The sequence below is a fragment of the Pieris brassicae genome, chromosome 7 (assembly GCF_905147105.1).
Source record: "Pieris brassicae chromosome 7, ilPieBrab1.1, whole genome shotgun sequence".
Lineage (NCBI taxonomy): Eukaryota > Metazoa > Arthropoda > Insecta > Lepidoptera > Pieridae > Pieris > Pieris brassicae.
In genome coordinates, this window is record NC_059671.1 from 18,237,063 (window position 1) to 18,263,560 (window position 26,498).

Genomic DNA, 26,498 nt, shown 5'->3' on the forward strand with positions numbered 1-26,498 from the left:
ATTTGTTGTAATTTCAAAGAGATTGTTAAAAACAGACTTTGTTTAAAAAAAAAATCTTATGGCCGATCTAAGAAATAATGGACTCAGTGTTATACCACTGTAGAATCCTTATTAAATGCGCTAACTTTTAAAGCTACTTGCCAAACTGGAGTAGTACATTTTTTTTTCAGGACGATCAGTTGAAGTAGTGCGAAAATTAATTTTGAAAATTATAAAATGACATTTTCCTAAAAGTTGGAGTGATCAGCACAGAGTTAAGGATCATAGGTTACATAAAACACTATTCGGGATGACGTAAGAGAAAAAAAATTGGCAAGAAGTAAATATTTGTAACAACAGGAATGAAAAAACTGTCACATGGTGTACATTATCTGGAATAAAAGGAAAATTTCCCTAAACTTCAAAAATACATGACTTATTTTTTTTTAATTTTTCTGATAACTGGTGTGGCATTACCTATGAGAAAATTTCGACTTGACGTCGACTTTTGGGACACCCTGTATATGCAAAAAATATATATGAATAAATATATTTTTTGATTTATAATATTAATATTATTATTATAATATTAATTTTTCTTTGTTGACGCGTGTAAACTGTGTTACTATTGGTAACAAAGTTGGTAATAAAGCATTGGTAAGAATTTAAAAAATTGAGTTTGAGTTGGAATATGATATGTTTATGTAGACGATATAATTACCTTTCCTTCCGCCATATTGTACAAATGTAAGCTTTCGTAGCCTCGCAGCGGAGGAGATATAAGTCTGTCTTCATTATACACTTCGAGGTAGGGTCGGCAGCCATCCCTTAGTAGTATAATAAAATAGCAATGATTAATATCTTAAGCTGGAAATCATTTCTCCATATGGCAACAATTTTTAAACTATGCTAAAATCAACTTTATTTCCACAATAGACTTTAATGTATTAAATTTTTTAAACGTCAATTTGCATGTATATATATGTATTTACTTCGTGTTACCATAATCATTGTTAATTTAGCACAGTGCGGGTTTTTATTTTTATTGGTCGGGTTATATGACAAATTAAATTTGCCTGAAGTTTAGTCGGTGTCTTAATTGAACTACATTAATTAATCTCGTTCAGTGATATAAAATTATTTGATCTATTTTGACTTGTTTAAAGTATTTTTTTTAAGTTATTCGTTAACTGTGTGCATTACACGTATTAACGAATAACTATAATTTTGGTATTGTCTTTGGTTAAGATAGCTTTTACACATTGAAAGAAAACATTTTTTTAAGAGGATTAAAACTATTTGAATTATTATAAAATTATAATTATTTACATTTTTACGGTCACCGTGATCACGCACGCTGTAAAAATTAAGTTTAAAATTATGTAAATAATTATGAGTTTATAATAATACAAATTGCTTTAATCCGGTTAAAAAATTGTTTTCTTTTAACTATAATTTTATATACTATAGTGAAATATATAGTTAAACTTCCAGAATATTTTTAGACTTAATTGTGTTTACTACTAACCTAAAAAGTAATAATTATGTTTATTACATCTGTCATTTGTCAAAACTGAGTTCTTTTTATTGCAAGATTTAGAGTCTGTGGAAATAGATGCGAGTTTCAGCTTGGCACTTCAATATTTAAGAAGCATTTCATAAGAATATTGTTTACGTTCTAATTGGGAATCGGATTGAAATAATTGTTTTGAAGGATTTTTATTAAATAATAAACTGTTAAGTTAATTATTAGTTCTAAGATTTTTGGTTCAAAAACTAAGTCAAGAATAAACAGTAATAATTATTATAGAAACACATTGTTTCATTCATGCTTTTCATTTACCGCAACAAGGAAAAAACACATACCTGGCTTTCGTAAATAATGGCACTGGTTGAATGGTTAACGAAACTAAAGATACTGGTCTAAAATGTGGTAACACGGGTTCGGGTCTGAAAAGAAAATAAATATTTAAAATATGCAGTCTTAGTCAGCTCCAATGTTAGAGACCTGAAGTTGATCGCGGCAAAATTCTAAATATTTCAGATGAGACGTGTACCCCCGTCACTTAGTTGTATATGGCAGGGAATGTTAGGATCGTTTCTATAATAATTGAGAATTCTTTTATAACTTTTACTAATGATAATGTATTTTTTTTTAATTTGATTCGATTTGTTATTATACAATAAATGAAAATAAGTACGAATATTGTTACGACCAATCACAGCAGGGCAAATGCAGGGATTCAGGCGCGTTTTTGACTATTGACAATGCGTATGCAACTCCTGACAGTTCAGATTAAATATTCAGTGGAGCATTGTGATGATGAGACGTTGGACCGAGGTGGGTCTAGTAGATTGTTATTGAGCCCGCTGCTCGTTATAATTTAAGCAAAAGTATTATTTGTAGTGTTAAAAAAACTTAAATGAAATATTGTACGACAAATGCAAGTTAAAATAAATAAAAATAAAAAGGCCGGCAACGCACTTGTGAGCTCTCTGGAGTGTCTATTGGCGGCGGTATCACTTAACATCAGATGAGCCGGCCCCCGTTTGACCCCTGTTACATGAAAATAACGAATCGTGTCTTTTGTGCTCGAATTTACCATGACACATGACCTAACCCTGCTGCTAATGACGATGCCAATATCGATATTTTTCAACATACATCAATAAATTTAAATGCATGCTTTAAAATGTACTTTAATCCCCAAATAATATATTAAAAAGTGTGTGCGTTTCGGGACGCCCGATAGAAGTGCTAACTTAAACTAAACTAAGTTGAACTATTAATTTTGTAATAAACTAAATAACAACTAATAATATATATACTTTTTACAATTGAAATTGTTCAACTTAAGAATAGCTTAGGTTATATGTAATTTATTAATAAAATATATTTTATACTAATCACTTTCAAAAACGGTGATAGTTTGAGGTTATATGCTCACTGTCAACAGTAAATGTCTAACGCATATTAAACACTGAGTAGAGAGGCAAAATACAGCTCAGCGGGTTAGAGTGAGAGGAGCCTGCCTACCACTGCCGTAAGAGTGACAAAAAGGGAAGCTAGACATACCGGCGCCGTAACGCGTTACGTAACGAAGGTGTTTACCGTCATAAGAAGTTATCACTTCAATAATAGGTCTCTTAGTCAAATAATAGTTGACTCATTTTAATAATAATAAAACATGCGTATTATTATATCATTAACGATTATATTCGTTTTAAAAGTATCAAAATTAATAATTGTATATATACCTGACTATATTATGTAGGTAGTATAAGTATCGTAGCTGACTTGGCGATATATTAATTGGCGTTCGCTTCACGGCAAATATTTGTAGCGCGTCTTCGGGGACCGTTACTAATTTCGCGTACAGAAGGAGACCACAAAGAAGCATCGCCGACCTTGATTTACCATCCTGAAAATAGTATAAGTTAAAACAACTCGAGAGAATTCAATAGCAGTGTTAACAGTTAAAAAAATAAATAGATTTTCTTGTACATTAAGTGGTACATTCAAATTGATTAATTATAAAACACGCAGGGTCAGCCATAAAAATAGGCATTTTAATCATTATAATGGCAAAATAATAAGAACAGTTAACTATAATTGTTGTCAAAACTTATGGTTTAAAACAGTGTTTCCCACACCCCAGGGGGCAGGGGGCAATCGCAATCGGCTGGATATACACAATGGGTCTTCACGTGGGTTGTATTACAGTCTTCTCTTCTCCTCAAGAGAAGAAGTGAACCAAATGTAATCTACTATAAAATCTCTGTGCAGCAAGTATCAAGCGCATGGATCGCACTAAATTAAAATAAGTTCTAATTTAAATTTCGGTTTTTTGTTATTTTTTGAAAGCTTAAGTTTCTTAAGTGAACGATTATATATTTTAATATTAAAGACTATGTATCATACAAAGTAGAGCATAAGAGTTATAGAAAGGCTAAGGGACATGGACAAAAAAAACTGGTCTAAATAGTCTTCCATGATATAAGGTTGCCTTGCTTTTAAAAATTCAATCATCTATAACTTCGGGGAAGGTGATTAATTTTTTTGATAGCCATGACGTTACGTCAATTTTGAAGTGAAGATTTTTTATCGGCGTTGGAAAAAAATTACCGTCACGTTTTTCGGTTACGCGTCACATTTTTCCATTACGCTCCATCTTTTTCTTGTCCCTATCACGGTTGATTCGAAGCCATTAATAACAAAAATATATAATAACGATAACAATGATAGTAATAATTCTATTACAATTAATGAAATTCTGTAATAATCTTAGTAGTAGGTAAAATGAAATAATTGTATTATTTGTATTCATGTCTATGATAATAAAAGCCTTTTGTTAAACTTTATCTAATTTAACTCTATTAAACCAACATCTGTGAAGTTGCATATAGTAGATCATTTTTCGAAAAATAAGGTCATAAAAAAGTTCTTACGTGTGTACATTAGTACACGCACACATTTTTTTTAATACATCAAGCAACTGTGTTAGATACTAAATAGATATAATTTATTTTTAAAATTTACGGGTAGAAATATAAAAAATATATAAATCTTTTGCAGTATAGTATAGTTGTAAGTGAATACTTGCTAGACTAATAGTTTATCAGTTTTTACGGAATAATATCAAAAATACTTAATAAAACTCACCGGACACGCAATAACGAGCGCACTTTTAGCATCCTTTCCCAAATACTGATACATATGTTGTAATAAAGCGTAATATGGAGCTAATAACGGAGCACGATGTTCCTCAGTGGGCCACACGGATGTGTCCGTCACTAACTGTCGTCTCGGAAACCTGGCCTTCGCATCATGAACTGTATAAACGCAGTATTTTCCACCTGGGTGGTGGCTCTCGAGATATAACTGAAAAATACCACCAGATTTTTCATGGAACATTACGAACTTAAGACTAATAAGTAATTTAAGTCTAACCTAATTATCTAAAAAGGATTGTTATCATAAGTAAGTGTCCAATAACGCTACTTATAGTCTATATTAAAGCCAAGACACTCTGTTCTTGTGTTCAATTTTATTTACCAGAAATAAAAGAATATTATTAAACTTTGCAAATATAAAAATAACCTAGTAATGCTGGCATCTTCTTATATTGGTCTTATTGCATGTATCTTGGATTGTATGTTTCTATAGACAAATCAGCCTTCTGTGCCTGCCACCTCGATTTTTGGTTAACCCGAATTAGATTATTAGATATACAAACATTATACTTAAAGCAGTCTCGATTCATAATTGTTATCCCGATATAAAGATGTACAGCCGGGATTTGATTTATTTTGTATCACAGATAAAAATAAAGTTTTTATTTTGACATTGACAATGTGCCAAATCGACATTGACAGCCCATATTAAGCTTGGTCTATACAAAACTGTATATTGTATCTATTTTATGTGCGTATCTTATGTTAAGGATATTATAATAAACATGCTAAATACTTTGTAGTCTCAAGGCTGACTTATGTCCATAAATCACCATGCTTTCAACAAAATTTAATATTTCATAAGTACATTTATGATTATGATAAATAAAATTCCATGTCTAGTTGACTCACTCTAACATCTTCAATATGGTTAGTTTTGTAAGCACTCTCGAGTAAATCCGAGGGGTAGGACATAACAATAACACGACTTGTTATATAGCTAATATCCAAATCCGCCCTGGCTATGGACCTGTAAGAAAATTGTTATGGCTTTTATTGGAATATTTGTAATACAAAATAGTAGCTTCCTTATTATCGTTCTATAATCTGCTATATATACAGGACATTAACTTTCTTCACCGTCATAAACTCTAGAACAATCTAAGAATAAAGTTTTTTTTTTACAGAGTAAGGAAATCGCACTTAACTCTATTCTTAACTTGTCTCTGAATCTGAGCATAAATAATAGATTATAGATTCAGAGACAAGTAATCTAAGAGTAAAGTTTGTTTTTTTTACAGAGTTAGGAAATCGCACTTAACTCTATTCTTAACTTGTCTTTGAATCTGAGTATAGATAATAGATTCAGAGACAAGTAATCTAAGAGTAAAGTTTGTTTTTTTTACAGAGTAAGGAAATCGCACTTAACTCTATTCTTAACTTGTCTTTGAATCTGAGTATAGATAATAGATTATAGATCATAGAGAATAGATGAAGGTGAAGCAAGTTTATGTCCTGTATATATAGAAGATTATAGAACGTAAGCATTTGTTTTTTAAAAACTTCTTTAACGAATATAAACGCATATTATGATTAACTAGTGTAATTAAATGTTGTCATAGTACACCATCTGCTACCCGCCGCGATCTTAGTATTAGAGATATTTTCCAAAAATTCATCCAATAATTATGTAAAAATTCAGCGGCATCAAATTAATATTCATATGATTTCAGCGCTTTTAACAATGATAATAAACTTACTGTTGAACAGTCTGCATAACTTTCGACGAGGTGTCCTTCAGATTTTTAAGGAAGCTACCAGCCCCATCTTTGATTGATGAAAATATACCACCTGAAGCTGGAACTTGCGGGGGCATGTAATGGGGCGCCGCTGGAGGTCTGGCAGGGGGCGGAGGTCTACTTGGCTCTGGGGGCCGGGGGTTCGGTGCTTCTGGAACGCTCGGACCATTATCCTTTCCACCTGAAAGATATTTAAAATTAGTAGTCTATGGTAAGATATTTGTTATTAAATTTAACACGACCGTCAACGCTAGACAACGTAATTATTACGCATTGCGAAATACACCTTACATCTAAGCATTAAAGACCGTATTCCAATTAAAATCCTAAAGGTTATGGGAGCCCTGAAGATAAATAAAACACATTTTGACTATCAAAGTCAAGACTCTATGTTTAGCGAACATTATAAGATGTTTTCTTTGTGAAACCTGAAAACAAGAATGATACAACAAGCCAAAACCAATACTATCAGTTATACGGCAACAATCTTGCTGGTTCACGGAACTTTAGAGGTAAAATTCAGTTTTTGAACTCTCAATTGCTCTATAAAAAATCATTTAATCTTACAATAAACAAAAATCTCTCTATAAATACAAAATAAAACTAAAATTAATTTTAAATATTTATTGATTAAAATATTTATCGTACAAAGTTAAACTTATACTAATAGTAACAAAAATATTGCCTGCTCTATACACTACTTAACAGTGTCATTACAATGACGGAATAATTAATTACAAATGCTAGTAATTATATTAAGTGCTCAATACATTGTACTGCTAACTCTGATGCACAACATTATTACAACACGAGATCAAAAAGAATTAACATAATTGAAACATTTTGTACTACAGCAGCGGTTTGGAACTAAACGTTAAAAATATATGTTTCGAACAGTACCGTTTGTCAACGAATACGTGCGTAAAGTTACGAGAGAGGCGTATACGCGCCATGACCTCACCAAGCCCGCCCTTGTCCCCGCCATGAGTAGCCCCGCTCCAGCCTCTGCATATCTCACAAATTTAGCAACATTTAATAATTATAAGGGATTTTTAGTTTTACATTTTTTATTGTTAATTTATGATTGTAATAGCTAGTAAAAGTTTAGAGATTTGTACATCAGAATTAGCATAAGGAGGTTGCTAGTTTTCATACATTATTATCTAAACTGGAAATTTTTGAGAAACTTACGTTATATTTCGCTTGAAATCACGCTTCCGTCCGTTATTCTTTTATTATTAAAGTTATATCCTTAAACAGATATTTGAGCAATGTATATTTATAATAGAAATATTTAAGCCTCAAAACAGGAAAAATACCTTTCGCTTTCATTAAAAACATTATACTATCAATTTACCTTGCCAGCATTTTCAATGGTAAATACTTGGCTATAGCAGTGATGATTTTGATTTGTTGCGTAAAAAATATTTTACTTAAGCAAAATATCTGATCTTTTATTAATATTTAATAATAGTAAAATTTATATTCGCCGGTATTACATTTGATTCTTACAAGATCATGTTAGAAAAACTATTCTAGATTGACAATATTTAAACACGGGTCAATAAATATCGCGATCCAATATCAAGTGGTCGTACTCCACTTTCAATATATATTGACTTCAATTTCATCAGTGATCAGAAGATAATTCTTAGAAGTAGATGTGTTTCGTAATAATGGACGATAAACAACTTACCTTAATGCCATATTAAGGTAATTTAGATAGTTTTTTAATAAACATAAACATAAAAATACTTTACGTAGGTTAATTTGGAAAAAATGTGATCCAACATCTTACTCTGAGTGTTCCTGCAAATCAACACACACACCCACACAATTGACTATATTGATGGATCACAAAAATGCTGAATAATTATTTCTGCCGCATTTACACATTAATAAATGGATCAATACTGACCGTCTGATCCCTAAATATTTAAGGGACATCCTCCCTTGACATTGACGATTGACATTGGGCGTATCGAGTAGACGAAATCTACTGTCATGTTTAGACAAGCTTAAAACTTTTTGTAAAACTCGACTCTTTGAATCCCCTTCCTTTTTAAATAGCCCATAAATGCATTATATGCAAACCATAATTTATAAGAAATGTTATAAAAGCTTTTCCATAGACACGATAGCTTTCGTGTATTCGATGAAACATGAACTAACGTCAATACTAGTGTAATGCGGAATACTTTCAAGTAATTACAGCACCTAGATTAATAATAAAATTAAATACAATTTGTAATAAACATTACATAATGTAATTTTAGATTTTTTAATATTAAGCGATTGGTAACTTATTAGATAACTAGCCTAGAGTGATGTTTAAAATTTGTTTCCTTAAAAAATACTAAAAAAAGCAACATTTTTAAAAACTTAACGTGTTATCACATAACGGTAACAAATTCAATATTAAAAATAATCTAACATATTATGATTTATTAAATTTCCAAATAATTATTTCAATATAGTAAATTTTCTCACAAAACGTTTGAGTTCAACAAAAAATCATCACAGTTATACTGCGTCTAATAATTTGGAATGTTATTTTATTTTAGTTAATAAATAAAAAAAATTAAATAACTTAGTGAACGAGAAATACTTAGTTCACAGCACTATCAATAATCAATATACAAATATTAATTGACATTTTACGAACGCGGGTTTATATTAAACAGAGATTAATATAATGAATACTGTTTTAAAGAGTTATATATCTTAGATGTCTTTCAAATTGAATACTAAGCTAAGGTGTATATTGCGGTGCGACAAAGACGCAAGACCACGCCGTACTGACAAAGTGAGACAGGGACTGGGAAGACTGATACATGAAAAACAAAGACGGCGAATGTTACTGACAGGCTCCATAGGCTTAACTTCAACAAGAGAAGGATGAGGTATTAACTGAGAAAAATGAAATTATTCAGGCAAAGAATGCGAGACCGCGAGACATATAATAATGCATCTTTTTGTTATAATTGTAAAGTACAAATACTAGCCTTTATTGTTGCGTGTAACAATATTAGCACACCGTACAGGATTTTTTAATATTACCGCGTTCCTCCTAATAAAAAATAAAAATTATTCAACTATATCGCAAGTTATTTATACATTAAGTATAATGTTATGATTCCAAACATAGCTAATAAATGAAAAAATACTCATCATTGCGAGCATATCCGTAATCTAGCAAGCAAATGTTCCGTGTTCAAGGGATGTAGCATGCGCCAATCATTTAAAGGAGAAAGCAATCGGGCATCCGAAAAAGTTGAAAACACCTAAAATGAAAAGAAAATGTGATATGTAAGGGGCAGGTAGAATAAGGCCAAATTAAAAAGTCTTCTAATACAACATATTTCCATACGATATTTTATTGAGGCGATTTTTTAAGTTCTTAACACAATCGAACACGTTAGAAGACTTTTTAATTATACGACATATACATGCAATAAATCAATTTGAAACACAAGCGACTAGACTACATGCATCATCTAGCAAGTAATAGAATCGTAATTTGTTTTTATGTATTACAAGTAAAAACTAATCAATCGTTACAAATGATTAATTAAATTATTTAAAATAGAAATATCGTTTAGAAAATATAAATAATGTATACTAATTATTTGACTCATTATCTTAGTGTATTTATATAATTATGTAAGACAAAGTTTTTCTAGTGCTAGCAACACTACTTGTTTAAGTTATCGTAAGTAATTAAAGTTATCGTAAGTAATGCAACACACTGTTAAGCTAACTGTTATAAAGATGCAACACAACATTCTTTTATTCAAATCAAATAAATGCTGGTGGGTTTGTGTTGCCAGAACTTGCGTAAACATATCGACTGGAACTAGTAATTTATCACTACGTAGAAGCTAGATAAATAACATTAATACTCAAGAAAACAGGTGTTAATTAAAATATAAAACCTCTTTTAAAGGTCAGCTAGTTAGTATGTGATGAGTATTACATTGGCGAGTTGGAATAACTGGAGTTTTTTTTCTAGGATTGTATCTAGCAACTCTAAACTGCAATTATGGCATTTGACAACAGAATTAGCGTTAGTAAATAAACCTCTCATATACGTACTATAAGCCACAAATAGCTAACAAATGCTCAATCATCTTGTGCGTCACAACGTGATTAATTAAGGATTACAGTGCGTTCATGAATGGCTGTTATAACATTAAAAGCATTAGTAAATGAGAAATGCGACGAGTTAGCATAAAAAAAAATAAAAAATTACCATTTTAGACGCTCAATCACTTGAAAGTACTCCTGGTATAATAAATAAAACTAATGTTGCCATTATTAGTTTATTTAAACATTTTTAACCCTATCAGAGCATTGGCGTATATAGAGGTTCAGGTTGCATACCGTCTGACACCCTAGATACACCAATGCATGTTAGTTTACTAGCAATAACCAAATCCCCAAGTATTTATCATAATAACTTGGCTACAACGTCAATTGCACTTACTATCTAAAATCGAATTCTTGTACCAAATTTACGTATATTGTCTAAGTGTACACGAAGCTTTATTAACCCAAAAAACATTTAGTCAAGCCACCGTGTTAGTGCATATACCCAGTGTTGAAAATGTCTGGTCATAATATTCATATCATATATTTATTTTGTTCAAAGCTAAGACCTACAAATAAATGCTAGACATATTAATTTATTTAATCTCGATAACTCGAATTTCTACTAGGGAACGCCGAACTCGAGTTAACTAGTTTTCGACTTAATAATAACTTCGAGATACATATGATTTAACTGCTGAAATCAAACGACTTACAGGGGCGCGATTTTAAAGTGTTTTTGTCGTTTCGTAGAGTCGAATTTGAATAACAATATAACTTAAGTTTTGTAGTATATATTTTTTATGACGGTATTATATGTAAAAACAATTTATTGAAGCCCTGAACCCGGACATTTATTTTGGATTTTATAGCTATTATTTCGGGGAATTCCAAGTACGACTTCATTATATTTTACAACTACGATTTCCTTTTTAAATTTTGAGTTATAGAGTATAAATATGTATTATCAATACTTCGTAGGGAAATATCATTTTGTTCCAGTTACGAAGTCTAAATAATTCCATTTTCGACTTTACGAGGTTCGAGTTATCAAGATTCCACTGTATATGACTGTTCACTTGAAATAAACGTGATAAAATCTCTTATGAAATTGCATAGCAAGCCTAAATACCTCTTTTGCAGCCGGATGCATTGCTGGTTTCTGTGTGGTGTTACAGTGGTTTAAAAATAATCTAGGGCGTATAAGGAATTGTGTCTGGGCATGTTAGGTTGAAATATTTTTATATAGAAAAATATTGTCACCATGGTACTTCTAGTCCACGTTTCAATAAGGCCATATGTGATTAACTTGTCAATAAAAACACTGAGGCGTGTTTCAAAGCATTTGGAAATATTTCCCAGTGAAGTTTGGTACATACATATTCGTAATTGTATAGTCAACACAAAATTAATGACATGAAATATTATGACCATTTTTAACATACAATTATTACCTACGTTAATATTTTCATTATGCAAATGTGAAAATACAGTACTTTTACTAACCATAGATTATTAGTTATGAATACCAATGGAATGCGATGATTGTCTTAGGCACAGATTATGTCTTAAATCCTTAATCTAGAAAAATATTTTTATTCTGTCACCAAGTAGGTTTTAATGGTTTTAAAAACCGTAACGCATATACAAAGCTTTTTAATGTGTTGTTGAAAATATGTTTTCACCCCCTTATTTATAAAAACACCATCGGAATTATTATAAAACGTTATATGACTGTGTTACCATGGTAACCAATCTTTCAAAATCGTAACCATGGTAAGAAACACGTTTATAATAAGACCTTATTATTCTGTTTTGCAACTGTCTCGTTCTATCAAATCGTGTTCATATTGCGATAGAAAGAGACAGATGTTGCTTTAGTTTGGAGGTTTGGTTTGTGAACATATCTCACTTTTCGATATATGTTTTCCTAAATATATGTTGAATTTAATCATTATTGAAAAATACATTTTTTTATTTAAAGCTCGTTATCGAAAGTTTATAATATGCCGAGTTTATAATATTGCACTTTTCAATTTGAAATCCTAATACCTAGCAAATGTTAATTAGAGAATGTACTTATTATAAATGTATAAAGAAACAACATGAAAGTCAAATAAATGCTATACTACCTTTTTTCATAGAACAATGTTCAATTCTTACCTTTGGCGACGTTTTTGGATGAAACATTGGAATGTCACAATTTACCGTTAAATAAATCTCTAGGGAACTAATTAAAAACAAAACAAAAAATTTGAGTGTAAAAAGTCAAAAAACACTTGACCAGTTTTAGCTCGATTAATTGGAAAATAAACACCGAACGATTGGATCGCGATAAATTAAAAACTAGAACCGTAACGTTTAAGATATGGTAGTGTAATATTTACTTGACTTCTTATTACCTGGCGAGCTAGTGGCCACAGATTGTTCAACTTTTTTACGCTCAAATTTGAGTGGTTGCTTGATATTGATGTTTTGTGTCTCGGCTATGGCGGCCAGCCGCTCCAGCACTCCGCTTATCGATAGTCGCACTTCGGGGTTCACGGTTAGGCAACCACCTGCAAGTATACCATTAATCAGTCCTTGAGCTGCTGTTCTAGCGTTCGCTGGACAGGCACAATCAGGAGAATTTCACCTAAGGATTCATGATTTCCTGGTCGTGCGACTCTTGTCCCTGGAATCGTAGGTTCAAACCCCGACTGTACAATGGACTCTCAAGTCTTAATTCTACTTAACACACCTGGGTACGGTGAAGAACATGGAGTGGGAACCGACTCAGAGATAAAAGGCTGATAACTTACTTGCCTTTTAGAAAAAAAAATTGTTCACGAAACTAAGGTTTTTTTTCTATTCATGGTTTACGTATAATATAACAAAACAAATGGACACCGAATGGTGATCTCTTATCCTAAGAGTTTCAAATAAAAATGTATGATAGAGTGAAAGGGGTCATGAACTTTATTATCTGTACAAACACATGCTGTAAAATGCTGACAGACAATTGACAATGAGTCAGATTTACTATGTACAATGTAATTCTTTTAAAGGGTAATATATAAAACAAGCTACAATATGTGCCATATATTTATCCTTAACTGTGTTACAGATATGTATTAGAAAACCTATTCATTAACAGTAAATGTATGTAACAATAATGTAGATAGTATTGTCTTTTGTTAACATAGCTTTTACACATTAAGAAAATACTCTTTAAGCGGATTAAAGCTATGTATTATTGTTATAAACTTATAATTATTTACATAATTTTAACGTTTTTACGTTTCGCGTGCTTTACAGCGTGAATGGTCACGGTGACTGAAGACATAAGGTGTTGAATGTCAAAAGTATCACAACTGCAGAGAAAGTTGTGTTATCTGTATTTATTTCCCCGGAGTTGATATCGACTAATAGATGACAGGTTTTTCATAAATTCTTCAAGCTTCAATCCGTTTAAAAAGTGTTTTCTTAACAATAATGTATCTATGTATGTAAATCTATGGAATTTAATTTCTTGTAAACTGTAATATTTCAAGACACAACTGTGACATATACCTGTGGCAATATGACAGAGACCAAGTAAAAACAATTCCATATGTGAAGAAGAGATAAATAATTGGGTCAAATTTTCAAATGAAATAAAATATTTTAAACATATATACTATGAAGTAACAACAACAGACTTGAGAATACTCACTAATAATTTCATGGAAACATTTATATTTCTGGTCATTTGGGTTTAAGGTATAATTTCCATTAAGTATAGCAAGCTTCGCAGAGTCCTCAAATGGGTGTTGCATATAACACAGTGTGTATAATATACAACCGAGTGCCCAAACATCAACTGCATGGTCAATTTTCCTATTATCCCAAGTATCTAGCATTTCCGGTGCTCTATACATTGGAGTTGTAAATTGGGCCAACTAAAATAAATTTACATGTTAATAATTCACATAGTAAACAAATATCCCTAAATAAATGAAAATGTTGTTTAATAAAGTTAATTAAAAAATCAAATCCTTTACAAAAAAAATGTTGCTATATATAGTTAGTATATTACAACAATATATATATATATTTTTTAAATAAGGCATAACACTGATTAACATTGTTAATTTATATGAGGTATTACTTTCAGGGCTTATTACGCCATGAGACATCAGCTTCATAAAAATGTCAAATTTAGACAAGGGATTTATAAAAATTGGCCAGTCAGAGAACTTTCTCCTCATAATTAAATTTTGATATAAACTAATAAAAGTAGTATTTATTTTGTAGAGTAAGATTAGATTTTTTTGCATTCATCGTCTTGCACAAAGTGGGTATGGAGCCATCAGTCATATTCTAGACACTTCAAAAGCTTAGCCGTATGTTCGTATATCCTACTATCAACAGATACAACAACACTTCGTCTGTCGATGACCAGTAACAATCGGGGCGTCCGCGTCCTGTTAAAACTACAAAGGATGCTGTTGAAGCCAGAATTCTTCATAACCTCATTAGGAAGCAAAAAATCTTATCGCGAGAAATGAAGATTCCCGCTGGAACACTGTCGCGTATTATAAAACAAGACCTGAAGCTCAGTGTTTATTGTCTATATACAGGACATGACCTAATTTAATCTTTACAATTAAAGATAATGGATCGATCAAAAGGCCTTCTGTTGAGATACGCAGGTGAAAAGTACAGAAATATCCTCTTTACCGATGAAAACATTTCTATTTCCAATTCCATTCCATTTTAATCTATGGAGCAAGCAGTGGCGGAATTTCCCTTAAACAGTGCGTAAATTCAATGATTCGTGGCCAAACAGATCAAAGGCCTGTATAAAAGCCAAAGGTGGCCATTGTGAAGAGAGTATTTTTTAATTTTTCGCTGAGACTTTAATAAATATGTAGGAATACATTTTAATAATATTACATTACTTCATTGAAAAAAATGCAAATTAATATAGTTATTATGTATGTTAAGATAAGATAAAAAGTATTTTAGCTTACTCTTCATAATAGCACACAAAAAAAAATGCAGATTTATATATATGACAATACTTACATTTTCTTCTAACATATTTCTTTGGTTAGCACTCCATGATGGATTAGGGCTATAAACTTCAGTTGTTGCAGACCCAAAATCACACAGCTTTATTGTGCCTATAATTTCAAAGAAATAATAAATTTATAACATTAAAAAATGTTCATATGTAACAGCAGCATAGCTCTCAAATAGAACATAAAGCAACAATGTTTCTGAAAGAAAACACTTTTTTACCGGATTAAACTTTTTACTTATAATTATTTTACATAATTTTTAATTTAAATTTTCTTTCAATAGCTCACCAGTCCTCTAAGCCTGCCTACCTAGAACATTTATTAATCAAGAACTAACCAGTTAGAAAGTTGTCTGTATGTTCTAATAGAGGTTATTACATACCTTCATTTGATATAAGAAAATTTTCTAATTTGAGATCTCGATGAGCTATAGGAGGGACTTGGTTGTGCATGTGATGCACAGCTTTACATGTTTGATAGAACACTCTTAATATTGTTGGCAATGGAAAAGCCTGCCCCTTATGTTGTAGCGCTTCCATTAAGCTCCCTCCACTACACAAATCTGTTAATAGGAGATATTCACTCATTCCATGACTTGTTTTTGTCTTATCAATAAAAGAGGCAGCTATATATTTGATTATATTGGGGTGTCCAGACAGTTTCTTAAGTAAACTAATTTCTTGTATAATATTTTTATTAGCTTGCTCATCTGCTGCCATCAGCCTCTTTAATGCATATTCAGTACCAGTAGCAACATCTTGAGCAACAAAAACAAATGCAAAACCACCTGTAATGAAAATAAAAATGAATTTTTTTTCAAACTATAGTTATAATAGCATAATGCAGATGCATTTTGGACATGATCCAAATAATAATAATACATTAGATAGTTATATATAAATTTTTTTTTAATTATTACAGTAATCATTTGTTATTATAATTAAATTTGTCATAATCTCTATTCAATAATAAAATCTACATTAATATGAGTTTGAAATAAGTAGTTGTGCCAGTTCCAATAACAATACATTTTTTGTTTTATTTTATTTAGAATATTAGCTTAAGTACTTTTTAAAAGGCCAGATAAAATATTAATCTCAGAGGAAGTGAAGAACTAAGATATCTTTGTTTTATTTAAAACAATATTTCTAGTAATAATAAAGCCAGACTGAAAAATTAAGAATCCAACTCGGATAAATACTGACAAATATGGTGCTCATTTAGACAATGACCCCACCGCCCCCAATTTATGTACGTCATTGGTGCGCTGACCTGAACGAAATAATTAATATTTTATTTGGCACTGCCACTATATAAGAATCAACTTACCCTCAGCTATTACTTTTTTTACACGAAGCTTCATATTACCAATTTCAACAAATTGACCAACAAAATCATTATCACTGCCCCCGTTGGCACTTGCCGAGCTGAAGTACCCCATTGCAGATTTAAAAACACTCATTTTTATTTATCACTTTATTTACATAAACACACTTGATAAAGAATTACTTATTTAATACATTTGTACAGCTATATCCATTTTATCTTGAAATAATCTAAATTTTGAAGCGATTGAAAATGTAAAGAAAATTTTAATACCAAGCAGGACAGAATGTAACATATGTCAAACAGACATCTGAGTAATGACTAGTGGCTACTGAGTCAACGTATTGTGACACAAGAACTAGCAAATGAAGGAATACATTGATCACAGAACACTATTACTTCCATTCTTAAATTATATCATACCATGATATATTACTCAGTTTCCATTGGACCTCTATATTTCTATAATTACTTTAGTAAGTATACTGTATTTAGGCAACCTTAGCATTATCGATTAAAATATTAGAAACTTCGGTAAAGTGATATAAACAGGCAAGAGTGCATAGGACAAAAAATATATCACACATTCTCTTTAAAACCTTGTCTAATAGAAACTTCACCTAAGAACATTACAGACTACAGATTAGTATATTTTTAAATTATTTAAGCCATAGACACTCTGTACAATTATTGTATTTGTAGATTTTTTTTATTTTGTTGATATTTGTTCGTCAAAAATATCTGTGTCAAAACTCAAAAGTCTAGAATTTGTCAGTTCGTATTTCTTATGAGTGGAGCTTCGAATAACAATGCAGTTAATTAAAAGCTAAGTTTACTTAAGATTTGAATTTTTAAATAGTTTCGATGCATAAAGCTTGAATGGTTGACATAGTTGTGTGAAGTTAAAGATGGGCTTTGAAACCAAAAGATTTCAAGGTGACGTCGACGAAGAACTAATTTGTCCCATTTGCTCAGGAGTTTTAGAAGATCCCTTGCAGGTATTCGTATTTGTTTTATATCTGGTCATAATTTTAATTAACTATGAAGGGAGATGTAAAATTTGTATTTACCGTTTGAGATCTAATTTTATTTATCTTTCAAAGGCACCTACATGTGAACATGCGTTTTGCCGTGGTTGCATTACACAGTGGATAAGTCGTCAGCCAAAGTGCCCAGTGGACCGGCAGGCTGTCACTGCCAGTCAACTGATACCAGTTCCAAGAATCCTACGTAACCTACTTTCAAGGTATTTGCTATTACGACATTATGCACGTATCTGGGCCAATGAATTGATATTATGTTTCTTTCATTTCCCAAAAAAAAACTGAAAATATAAACATGTTAGTAAACAGTAAATCAATTCAATGGAACTGAAACATTTGGCTTTTCTTTGTCATTGGGATACTCTCTACTCTCTAACCAATATAGTACAGTATATTTTATTTCATTTAAATTCTTATAGCTTAGAATGAAGCTTTTAATTATTAATAGTACAGTATGTTTTAAATGGTCATTTCAGACTTTGTACAAGCTGTGACAATGCACCACATGGTTGTAGTGCTGTTTTAAAACTGGACTCTCTTGCATCACACTTAGTGGAATGTAAGTTAAACCTATTTTAATACCTGCATTACTTACATAATAGTTGTTATTAAACATGTCTACCTATTTAATTGATTCTGTTTATACATGTGAATCTGAAACCAAACCAATTTGTGAATGTTACTTGTATAGTGACTTATTTTAATTTCATATGTAGATTTTATTGTTTAACAGTTTAATCAAGGAAACATTTAGTTGGGTCTAAACATTCAAATTAAACTTAATATTAAGAGACCATTTTAAATAGAAACAAATTCTTTCATCTCTCAAATAAAATCCAATAATTTGAGAGGTGAGAAAATTCATACACACTTCCCCCTGATCAATCACTCAAGTGCACTGTAAACATATTCCTTCTAGACATTTTGTGTAAACCTCCTTTTTTTAATGAGGTTCTTGATGTTATTTCAGATACAAAATATAACAGTGAAATTTTAATGTTTGGAAAATAACCATAGAAACCCTTAATTGCAGGTGAATTTAATCCAAAGAGACCAATGCCTTGTGAAACAGGGTGTGGATTGGTTATACCCAAAGATGAATTAGCTGAACACAATTGTGTGAGAGAACTACGAGCTCTTATAACATCACAGCAGGAAAAGCTAACAGATTATCAGCAAGAACTTGCTGAACAGAGACTTATTATTAATGAACATAAACGAGAGCTTGCTTTGCTAAAGGTATTTCTGACGCTTGTATTTATTCTATGCAGATTAAAGTTTTTTGTTTTAAAAATGAAATTGTTCATAATTCACATCTATAGAATAATAAACCTTAGTGTTGTATAACATTTCACAATCTGTTAAATAAAACATTTTGTTTAGTCAGATTAAGTTAATGTCTAGATTAAAATATTCAATCAATCTAATCAACCAGACAATTATTAAATATATATAAATGTTCTAATATCGTGTTTAGGATTTTATGCGAGCGATGCGCGTAACAAATCCTACAATGCGCGCACTTGCTGACCAAATGGAACGTGAAGAAGTGGTCCGCTGGGCAAACTCCCTATCTCGAGCAAAGGTCACTCGATGGGGTGGTATGATATCTACACCGGATGACGTCCTGCAGGTGGTAATAGACTGAGTATACTTACAGTCAACTTTTCTTAGAAATACAATGAGTTCTGTGCTCTAACAATGGGAGATAATTTATTTATAAGTCATTAATGATATTTTAAAAAACTTTTTGTAAATATAGAAAAATTGCAGTAGCTACCACTACATGACAACTTGACCAATAAATGAGTTGACCTTATCAACATATTATTTCTTTCACAGATGATGATAAAGAGAAGTTTATCAGAATCAGGATGTCCACCCCACATAATCGATGATCTGATGGAAAACTGCCATGAACGAAGGTGGCCACCTGGCTTATCCTCATTAGAAACTAGACAAAATAATAGAAGGTTGGTATAAATGCTTCCATACTTTATGATAAAATTAATTGTAACATGAATATTAATAAATTCTGGGTATTCAACAGTGTTTTTATGCAAGTCTTACTTTTCTTTTTAAATATTTTTTTACTTGAAAAGATAACAAGAACATCTTTTTTAATTTATAAAATTTATTTTCTTTAAAATCTTATTTAGATTTTTTTACAGATTATATGATAAATATGTTTGCAAAAGAGTCCCTGGTAAGCAAGCAGTGCTAGTGCTACATTGTGATAATACACATGTTGATGAACACATGATGATTGAGCCTGGTCTTGTCATGATATTTGCTCATGGGATTGAATAGCATCTCTTTACTGACTTAGTGGAAAGTGTTAGTCCAAACTGTGGTATTAAAGACTTTAAAATGACGGACATTCATAGATTAAAAAATTTATCTATGATGATTTTGTTTCTGGAATTGAAAAGAAGCAAGAATCCATGACAACATACTGTGGTGTTAAAGCAGTATACAAATTATTTGGCTTTTCATGTTAAAAATAATTAAGTGATTACTGCCAGTGTTGCTACATTCAACTTTAGAAAACATAAAGGACATTTTGGATTACAAATAAGGTGTATGTTAAAAATTAAAAACATTCCGACTTATAGAATTACTTTACTTAATAGACTTTAGTTATTAATCCCTGAATAATGAAAGCGCCAAGCCATTATTGTTGTAATATCTTTAAATTATAAATAGTATTAATGTTGAGGGGGAAAAGAGCAATTGTAAGACTTAATGCAGACTTTATTGCTTATTTTTACTTAGAAGAAATAAAATGCCCATTAACAAAATAAATTTCTATGCATTATGATATATCCAATAATATAGAAATATTTTTCATAACATATATCTGTATTATTGGCTATTATGTTGGCTGCTTTCTAGAACTAATATTTGTATAATAACGAGTGCTGTGTTGTTAGTTTAAAATATTAGAATAGTTTTGTCTAAGTTTTGTAAAAAATTATATTGCCTCTCATGAAAATGTAACACTGATTTTATCAACGAAATACCTTCTATGTTTGATTAATTCGTACTGATTTCATTTGGATAAAATGTATATTTTTAGCTACATTTGCAGATAATAATATTCTATTTCTATAATATAGTATTTTTATTTTAAATATATTTTCCTGTTGCTTATTTTGGAACATCACAATCAATCTGCAGAACTGTTTAAAAGTGATTAAAAGGCAAAACATATTTATATTTAAAACTGTTATGTCATTTTAAACATTCAATTTTCTAGAAACCACATTTCATTGTTCCATGTTCATGCAGTTCCATTTATTTTTCTTACTACCGACCCTTAGAATTGGCACCAAGTGGAGGTCTCATCTAAGGGATACGTCCTCCAACTATTTAAAAAGGAGAATACTCGTGTAAAGGCTTCATGAGGCTATATGGAACAGCCATATAAATGTCTGTTCTCTAGGCTCGCCCCACAAAATATTTTAGAAATATCCATATCCATAGTCTTTCTGGATTTAGCTCAGGCATTTAAAGTATGGCACCGAGGACTAGTCATCAAATTAAAGAATCTTTTCCCTCGGCACTTCTCGGGTACGGGTACGACAAAAATTCATATTTTTGTAATTGATAAATATAAAAGCTGAGGTGACGCAAGGGAGTAGAATATGTCCGGTCATGTTGCTCTTACACATGTACAATATTCAAACTAGAAGATAACCGCTACATTGGCAGATGATACCTACTGCTATCATTTCTACGGCGGCTACTGAAACGGAAGCGGTAAAAAATCTATAAAAATCCTTAAATACTGTTGTTGTTGGCTTGTGAACCAAACGGCGGATAAGACTTAATTAGTTAACATAGACTTTACCAACAATATATCAAATTATCAGCCAGTATATATATATTGATTACGTCATAGTACCGTTCTAAAATTCGGCTAAGTCTTAAGCTTAGGTTTGACGCTTGATGCCAAACTGATGGAAGGTTGTTACACAGTAGCGGGAAGACTTGGATCTCCGTCACAGTAAATTGTACTAGATGCTCAGGTATTCCACGTTATTAGTACTTTATAAATAAGTAATTTATAAAACAAGTTTTATTTTTATTTTTGTTTAGTTTATTTGAGGTTGCTAGCCGAGCAAGAGTCTATAGCAAAAATACCTCAATGTAGAGGTCAATACAATAATCAAAATAATGCTGGAGCCCATGAACAAAGGCTCCACCTCCAAGTGAACATCGAGGTTATTCAACTTCTTGATAATAAGCACTATTAAGGTTGAAAAGGAACCAAACCAAACCATTGGAATTAGTCTCAGGCGCTAAACAGTGGTAAGTGTAAAAAATAGATCACAAGAACAGAGTGACTTCCCCTTGATAGAGACTGTAAGTAGTGTTATTGGACACTTTCTTAAGTGAAATATCCTTTTTATTAGATGGGTTAGACTTCAATTACTTATTAGTCTTAAGTGACACTCAGTGGGGTAGCTACCTTGGGTGGCACCCGGTGCGGTAGTTGGTAGTGTCACCCCATCGGTAAAAAGCAATAAGTTTTATATGATAAAGGACATGGATCATATATTATTTATAATATTGAACAAATAACAAAACAATAATAACTAAGACAGAAAAGGTGTTGTAATACAATTAAATTTTCGTCTTTCTAGCTTTGACAGCTGCAAACTCAGCATTAACTTCATCGAAATGTATATTTTGTATTGCCTCGTGTTCGATGGAATATACCAAGATTGCTTGCCGCGATTGGGTCATTGTTGACCGCAAATAGTTTTTATTTATATTTATTTAGGAGTTTCAGTCCTCTCACATAATGCTACGGACACGCAAACCGTCATGAACAATTTCAGTGCAATCATAAGGTTTGGATGAGATTCTGTAAAATCATTCTACAATAAACTATACAAAATCTAGAGAAACCCAATCAGTAATCGTGACATTAGCGGCTTTTAAGTGTCTTCGCAAATTTGGTATCTCCAAAAGTAATTCGGTTTCTGAGACCTCATCATAAAAATCCGTAAATTTAGATGTAGTTAATTTCAGTTCTTCAGTATTCGCCAAAAAACAATTAAGCTACATCTTGAAGAGACTTCGATCTTGTTTAGAGTTCTTCCAACTCTGAATGGGTCATTCATTCTAATATATCTTTTTGAAGTTTCTCTTTCAGTGTGAGTCCCGTATCGCTGGCCATCTCACCAACCATTCGTTTTTTACGCCGAAGTTAAGTTATGTTTTTCTGTTGGAATATCGTAGTCTTCTGATTTTTTTGTTGTAATGTATATTGCCTCTTACACAATGTGATTGCAATCGGTGCAGCATTTGTTTCCCGAAGAACATCATACGAGAAGAAAAGATAACATAAAAAAGTGTAATTGCACACAGCAGGCATGAGGTTATGTGCAGCACCTCTGGTGTCTACATTTTCTCGTCCATTAGACTTGTCTACAAGTCCTTCAAAATTATCTGCTAGTCCTTTTACTGCACGGTAATGAACACTCCAACGCGTTGTTGAGAGTCTTTTAACACTTTTATTTTCCTCCAATTTCATCATGTGTTCTTTCAACACTACATCATACTTTGACAATAGTTTTACTAATTCTAAAAAAATGCCTTTATTTTTAGAGTCTTGTCCTTCATCATGTCCACGAATCTTCAGAAAACAGCATTTAAGTTTCTAACATATATTATTTTCATTTTATTATGTATCATTATAGAATAATACACGCCAACCAAACACAACACACATCACGAAACAAATGAGAAATGTTGCAAGTTGCAACTGAGACGTCAAACATCCGTAAGGCAGGATCCGAGTAAGGGATGGGGAATCCCCCACGACAGCGTCAGCTCTTTTGCGGGAATCCTCGAATTCTACATAGAGCTGAGTTCTACATAGTGGAGGAATCCCTGAAAAAGAATTTTTTATGCTAGTGATTTTTATTTGTTTGTACAGTGTTCTTAAAGTTGAAAGACCGGGTGGGTGTTACCTTAAAAAAAGGTGACACCCGGTGCGAAAAGCCCCCGCCGCCCCCCCCTTGTAGACGGACTTGTAGCCCCCCCCCTCCAGTGGACGTACACTAGATCGTAATGTTAAATCATCTCATTTCCCTTCAAATTCCTTTCCCTTCATCCATATATCCTGTTTACTTGCAACATTAGACGCAGATGTATATAATAAACTTTAAGCAGCTTTTATCTTAAGTAATGATATAAAAATGTAGACAATATGAAAGTAAATTTATGTAAATATCTTGTCTTACACTCCCTTTTTATGTAGCTCTATAAGAATTGATCTTTTATTTTGTAGATTTAATTTCCATTCTTAAATTCCTTTCCCTTTGATAATTTTTTTTTATTTACCCATTCCCTGTTTTTACCCTGGGTGTGGCCCAAACACAAACCGTGCGGGCCATATAAAAAAAAAAAGTTATATCATGTCAGAGATGAGATGTTTGTTCAGAGATAATTTATTAAAACGAATATTTTCCACATTATGTCAATTTATTATCTTTTTTTTACATTTAATTATCGCACAATACTATTGAAATATTATTTAGTTATAAGCAACAGCCGAGTCGGATATAAGTTATATCGGTAAAATTCTAGGTATGATAATATCATGTCAAAACGGTGGTGTTAAACGTCACATTAATTTGAATTTTGTCTGTCATCCTGTACCTACATAGTGAAATGTTTGTATATTTTTCTATGTCTGCTATAAAACAGTTGATGAAAATCCAATAATTGTATTGAAAGATGTCCGAAATGGAAGTTACCGAAAACAGCAATGATTGTTCAAATGATTTGTGTAAGTTGTTTAATTTTCTTAGTTATAATTGATTAAATTTTTGTTCCTATTATAATTTTCGTTTTTCTTAGTGCTTCTTGATCGTGTGTTTCTTCGTCTTGGAAATGCAGACTCTGATGAGCAGCTGGAGAATTGTCTAAAGAGATTCTTGCCTCCTGTAATTCTTAAGCTATCATCGCCACATGAACAGGTTTGACATACCGACATCCTAACCATTACACTATAATAAATTGAATGGAACATAATTCAATGGATATTCACAGCTGAATTCACAACAATAAAAAAATATGAAACACAAGTTATTAATTCTATTTTGTATTAATAATGATGACAGTATGTCTTTGTAAAGAATATAAGTAATATATAATACTTATTATAGGTTCGCACTAAGGTGATGGAACTGTTGGTTCATGTGAATAAGAGAGTAAAGTGTAGAACTGATGTGCAACTTCCTGTTGAGACTTTGGTGCAGTCCTACCGTGAGCCTTCTGCAAACAGTTTTATCATTGTAAGTAAATTTTTAGTTATATATCATAGTTATAATTTTATTCCAACAAATAATTTACATATCTTTCACAAATATATGTAATGATTTATATTTCAGAATTTTTCTATTATTTACATAACTATGGGTTTCCCTCGATTACCTCGTGAGCAACAACTTAAGATGGCTCCCAGTTTGCTGGAATCCATTGAAAACAGGCCTCAGAGTCACCAAGATCAGTATGTATTATTATTATGTAGTTAAGCATGCTAAAAACTTAAAAAGCTGGATTAGGAGAAAATAAATGGATTACTATATAAAAGCAATAGCGTAATAATTAATAAATAAATTTGATTATTACGGTTTTATTCCTTTTCTTGATAATATTGTTTTATATTGTAATTATTTTTCTTCTAGGATTCTTATGTTGGTTATACCCTTGCTTGCCAACATAAAGGAGACTGAACTAAATTTCAAGGAGAAACCTAAGGTGTCTACTATGATACTAAAGTTTGCAACTGATGTTTTACTTTTACCCTACAGGTAATTTTGTTGTCGTTTAACATAATATGAAATACACAATCATGGCAGAGTCATATTTATTGGATTCTTGTATATTACAGAGCTTTACCGAATGCTGGAGAGAGTGATTTTCAAGTGCCACCTGGAATGAGTATGAAATCCTACAAAAGAATTGTAGAAAAAAATCAGTTGAATCCCAACCAGCTTGAAGAGGTATTTAAAATTTTTTTTTTATAGTATTAAAGAATGATTTATTTTTCAATATCTGGTACAATAACAACTAAACTGTGGTCGGGTTGTACACTACCTTACCTTACCTGCTAAAGTATGTAATATATATATTTATTACTAACTATATTGTTGTTGTAAATGAGATATATACTATATACTTTTATTGAATACAAATTGTTTAAATTTCCAGATGAAATTATCCATAGTAAACTTTATAAGCAAGGATATATTCAACACAAATGATATACTATTGACACTTATTGTTGCTGCAGCAGACTCCCGTTTTAGTGTTGCTAATCATGCCAACAGTCCATTAATAAGAGTTAACAGGTAAGAAGCTGCCTCATACAATGCTGCAGTGATAATTAAATGTTCAGAAGTTTAATCCCGTTAATAAATTAGTTTGTATGGCGAAGATTAAAGTGTGTATGTGTCAGAAAAAAAATCTTCACTTAATATGTGCTCATTATAATGTATGCAGATGCTCTGATAACATACCCA

At 31.5% G+C, this 26,498-nt stretch overlaps 3 protein-coding genes across 8 annotated transcripts in view; 2 read left to right on the forward strand and 1 right to left on the reverse strand.

Moving 5' to 3' along the window:
* LOC123712583 (cyclin-G-associated kinase) overlaps nucleotides 1–17,221 on the reverse strand; it is a 30,968-nt gene extending 13,747 nt beyond the window's left edge. For all 3 annotated transcript variants that reach the window (XM_045665758.1, XM_045665759.1, XM_045665757.1), the window contains exons 1-11: nucleotides 16,916–17,221; nucleotides 15,969–16,373; nucleotides 15,591–15,688; nucleotides 14,236–14,461; nucleotides 12,944–13,099; nucleotides 6,414–6,633; nucleotides 5,566–5,683; nucleotides 4,643–4,861; nucleotides 3,238–3,401; nucleotides 1,846–1,929; nucleotides 701–806 (exon numbers count right to left, since the gene is read on the reverse strand). In XM_045665758.1, coding sequence (XP_045521714.1) covers nucleotides 701–806; nucleotides 1,846–1,929; nucleotides 3,238–3,401; nucleotides 4,643–4,861; nucleotides 5,566–5,683; nucleotides 6,414–6,633; nucleotides 12,944–13,099; nucleotides 14,236–14,461; nucleotides 15,591–15,688; nucleotides 15,969–16,373; nucleotides 16,916–17,048 — 1,929 coding nt within the window. In that variant the 5' untranslated portion in view covers nucleotides 17,049–17,221. The remainder of the gene's footprint in view (nucleotides 1–700; nucleotides 807–1,845; nucleotides 1,930–3,237; nucleotides 3,402–4,642; nucleotides 4,862–5,565; nucleotides 5,684–6,413; nucleotides 6,634–12,943; nucleotides 13,100–14,235; nucleotides 14,462–15,590; nucleotides 15,689–15,968; nucleotides 16,374–16,915) is intronic.
* A 443-nt stretch (nucleotides 17,222–17,664) lies between these two features.
* Nucleotides 17,665–21,069, forward strand: LOC123712478 (E3 ubiquitin-protein ligase NRDP1). Of its 4 annotated transcripts, none has more exons than XM_045665583.1 (7): nucleotides 17,665–17,910; nucleotides 18,016–18,158; nucleotides 18,432–18,514; nucleotides 18,989–19,194; nucleotides 19,433–19,591; nucleotides 19,798–19,928; nucleotides 20,115–21,069. In XM_045665583.1, the coding sequence occupies exons 1-7, from the start codon at nucleotides 17,821–17,823 to the stop codon at nucleotides 20,263–20,265; spliced, it is 963 nt and encodes a 320-aa protein (XP_045521539.1). In that variant the 5' UTR covers nucleotides 17,665–17,820; the 3' UTR covers nucleotides 20,266–21,069. The 4 variants fall into 4 exon arrangements, with proteins under 4 accessions (XP_045521539.1, XP_045521541.1, XP_045521542.1 ...); XM_045665585.1 differs by having other exon boundaries at nucleotides 20,127–21,069; XM_045665586.1 differs by having other exon boundaries at nucleotides 19,433–19,588; nucleotides 20,127–21,069.
* A 3,534-nt stretch (nucleotides 21,070–24,603) lies between these two features.
* LOC123712258 (proteasome-associated protein ECM29 homolog) overlaps nucleotides 24,604–26,498 on the forward strand; it is a 33,264-nt gene continuing 31,369 nt past the window's right edge. Inside the window, exons 1-7 of the mRNA XM_045665265.1 lie at nucleotides 24,604–24,760; nucleotides 24,832–24,950; nucleotides 25,140–25,268; nucleotides 25,365–25,483; nucleotides 25,662–25,787; nucleotides 25,868–25,979; nucleotides 26,188–26,327. Of these exons, the coding sequence (XP_045521221.1) occupies nucleotides 24,709–24,760; nucleotides 24,832–24,950; nucleotides 25,140–25,268; nucleotides 25,365–25,483; nucleotides 25,662–25,787; nucleotides 25,868–25,979; nucleotides 26,188–26,327 (797 nt within the window). The 5' untranslated portion in view covers nucleotides 24,604–24,708. The remainder of the gene's footprint in view (nucleotides 24,761–24,831; nucleotides 24,951–25,139; nucleotides 25,269–25,364; nucleotides 25,484–25,661; nucleotides 25,788–25,867; nucleotides 25,980–26,187; nucleotides 26,328–26,498) is intronic.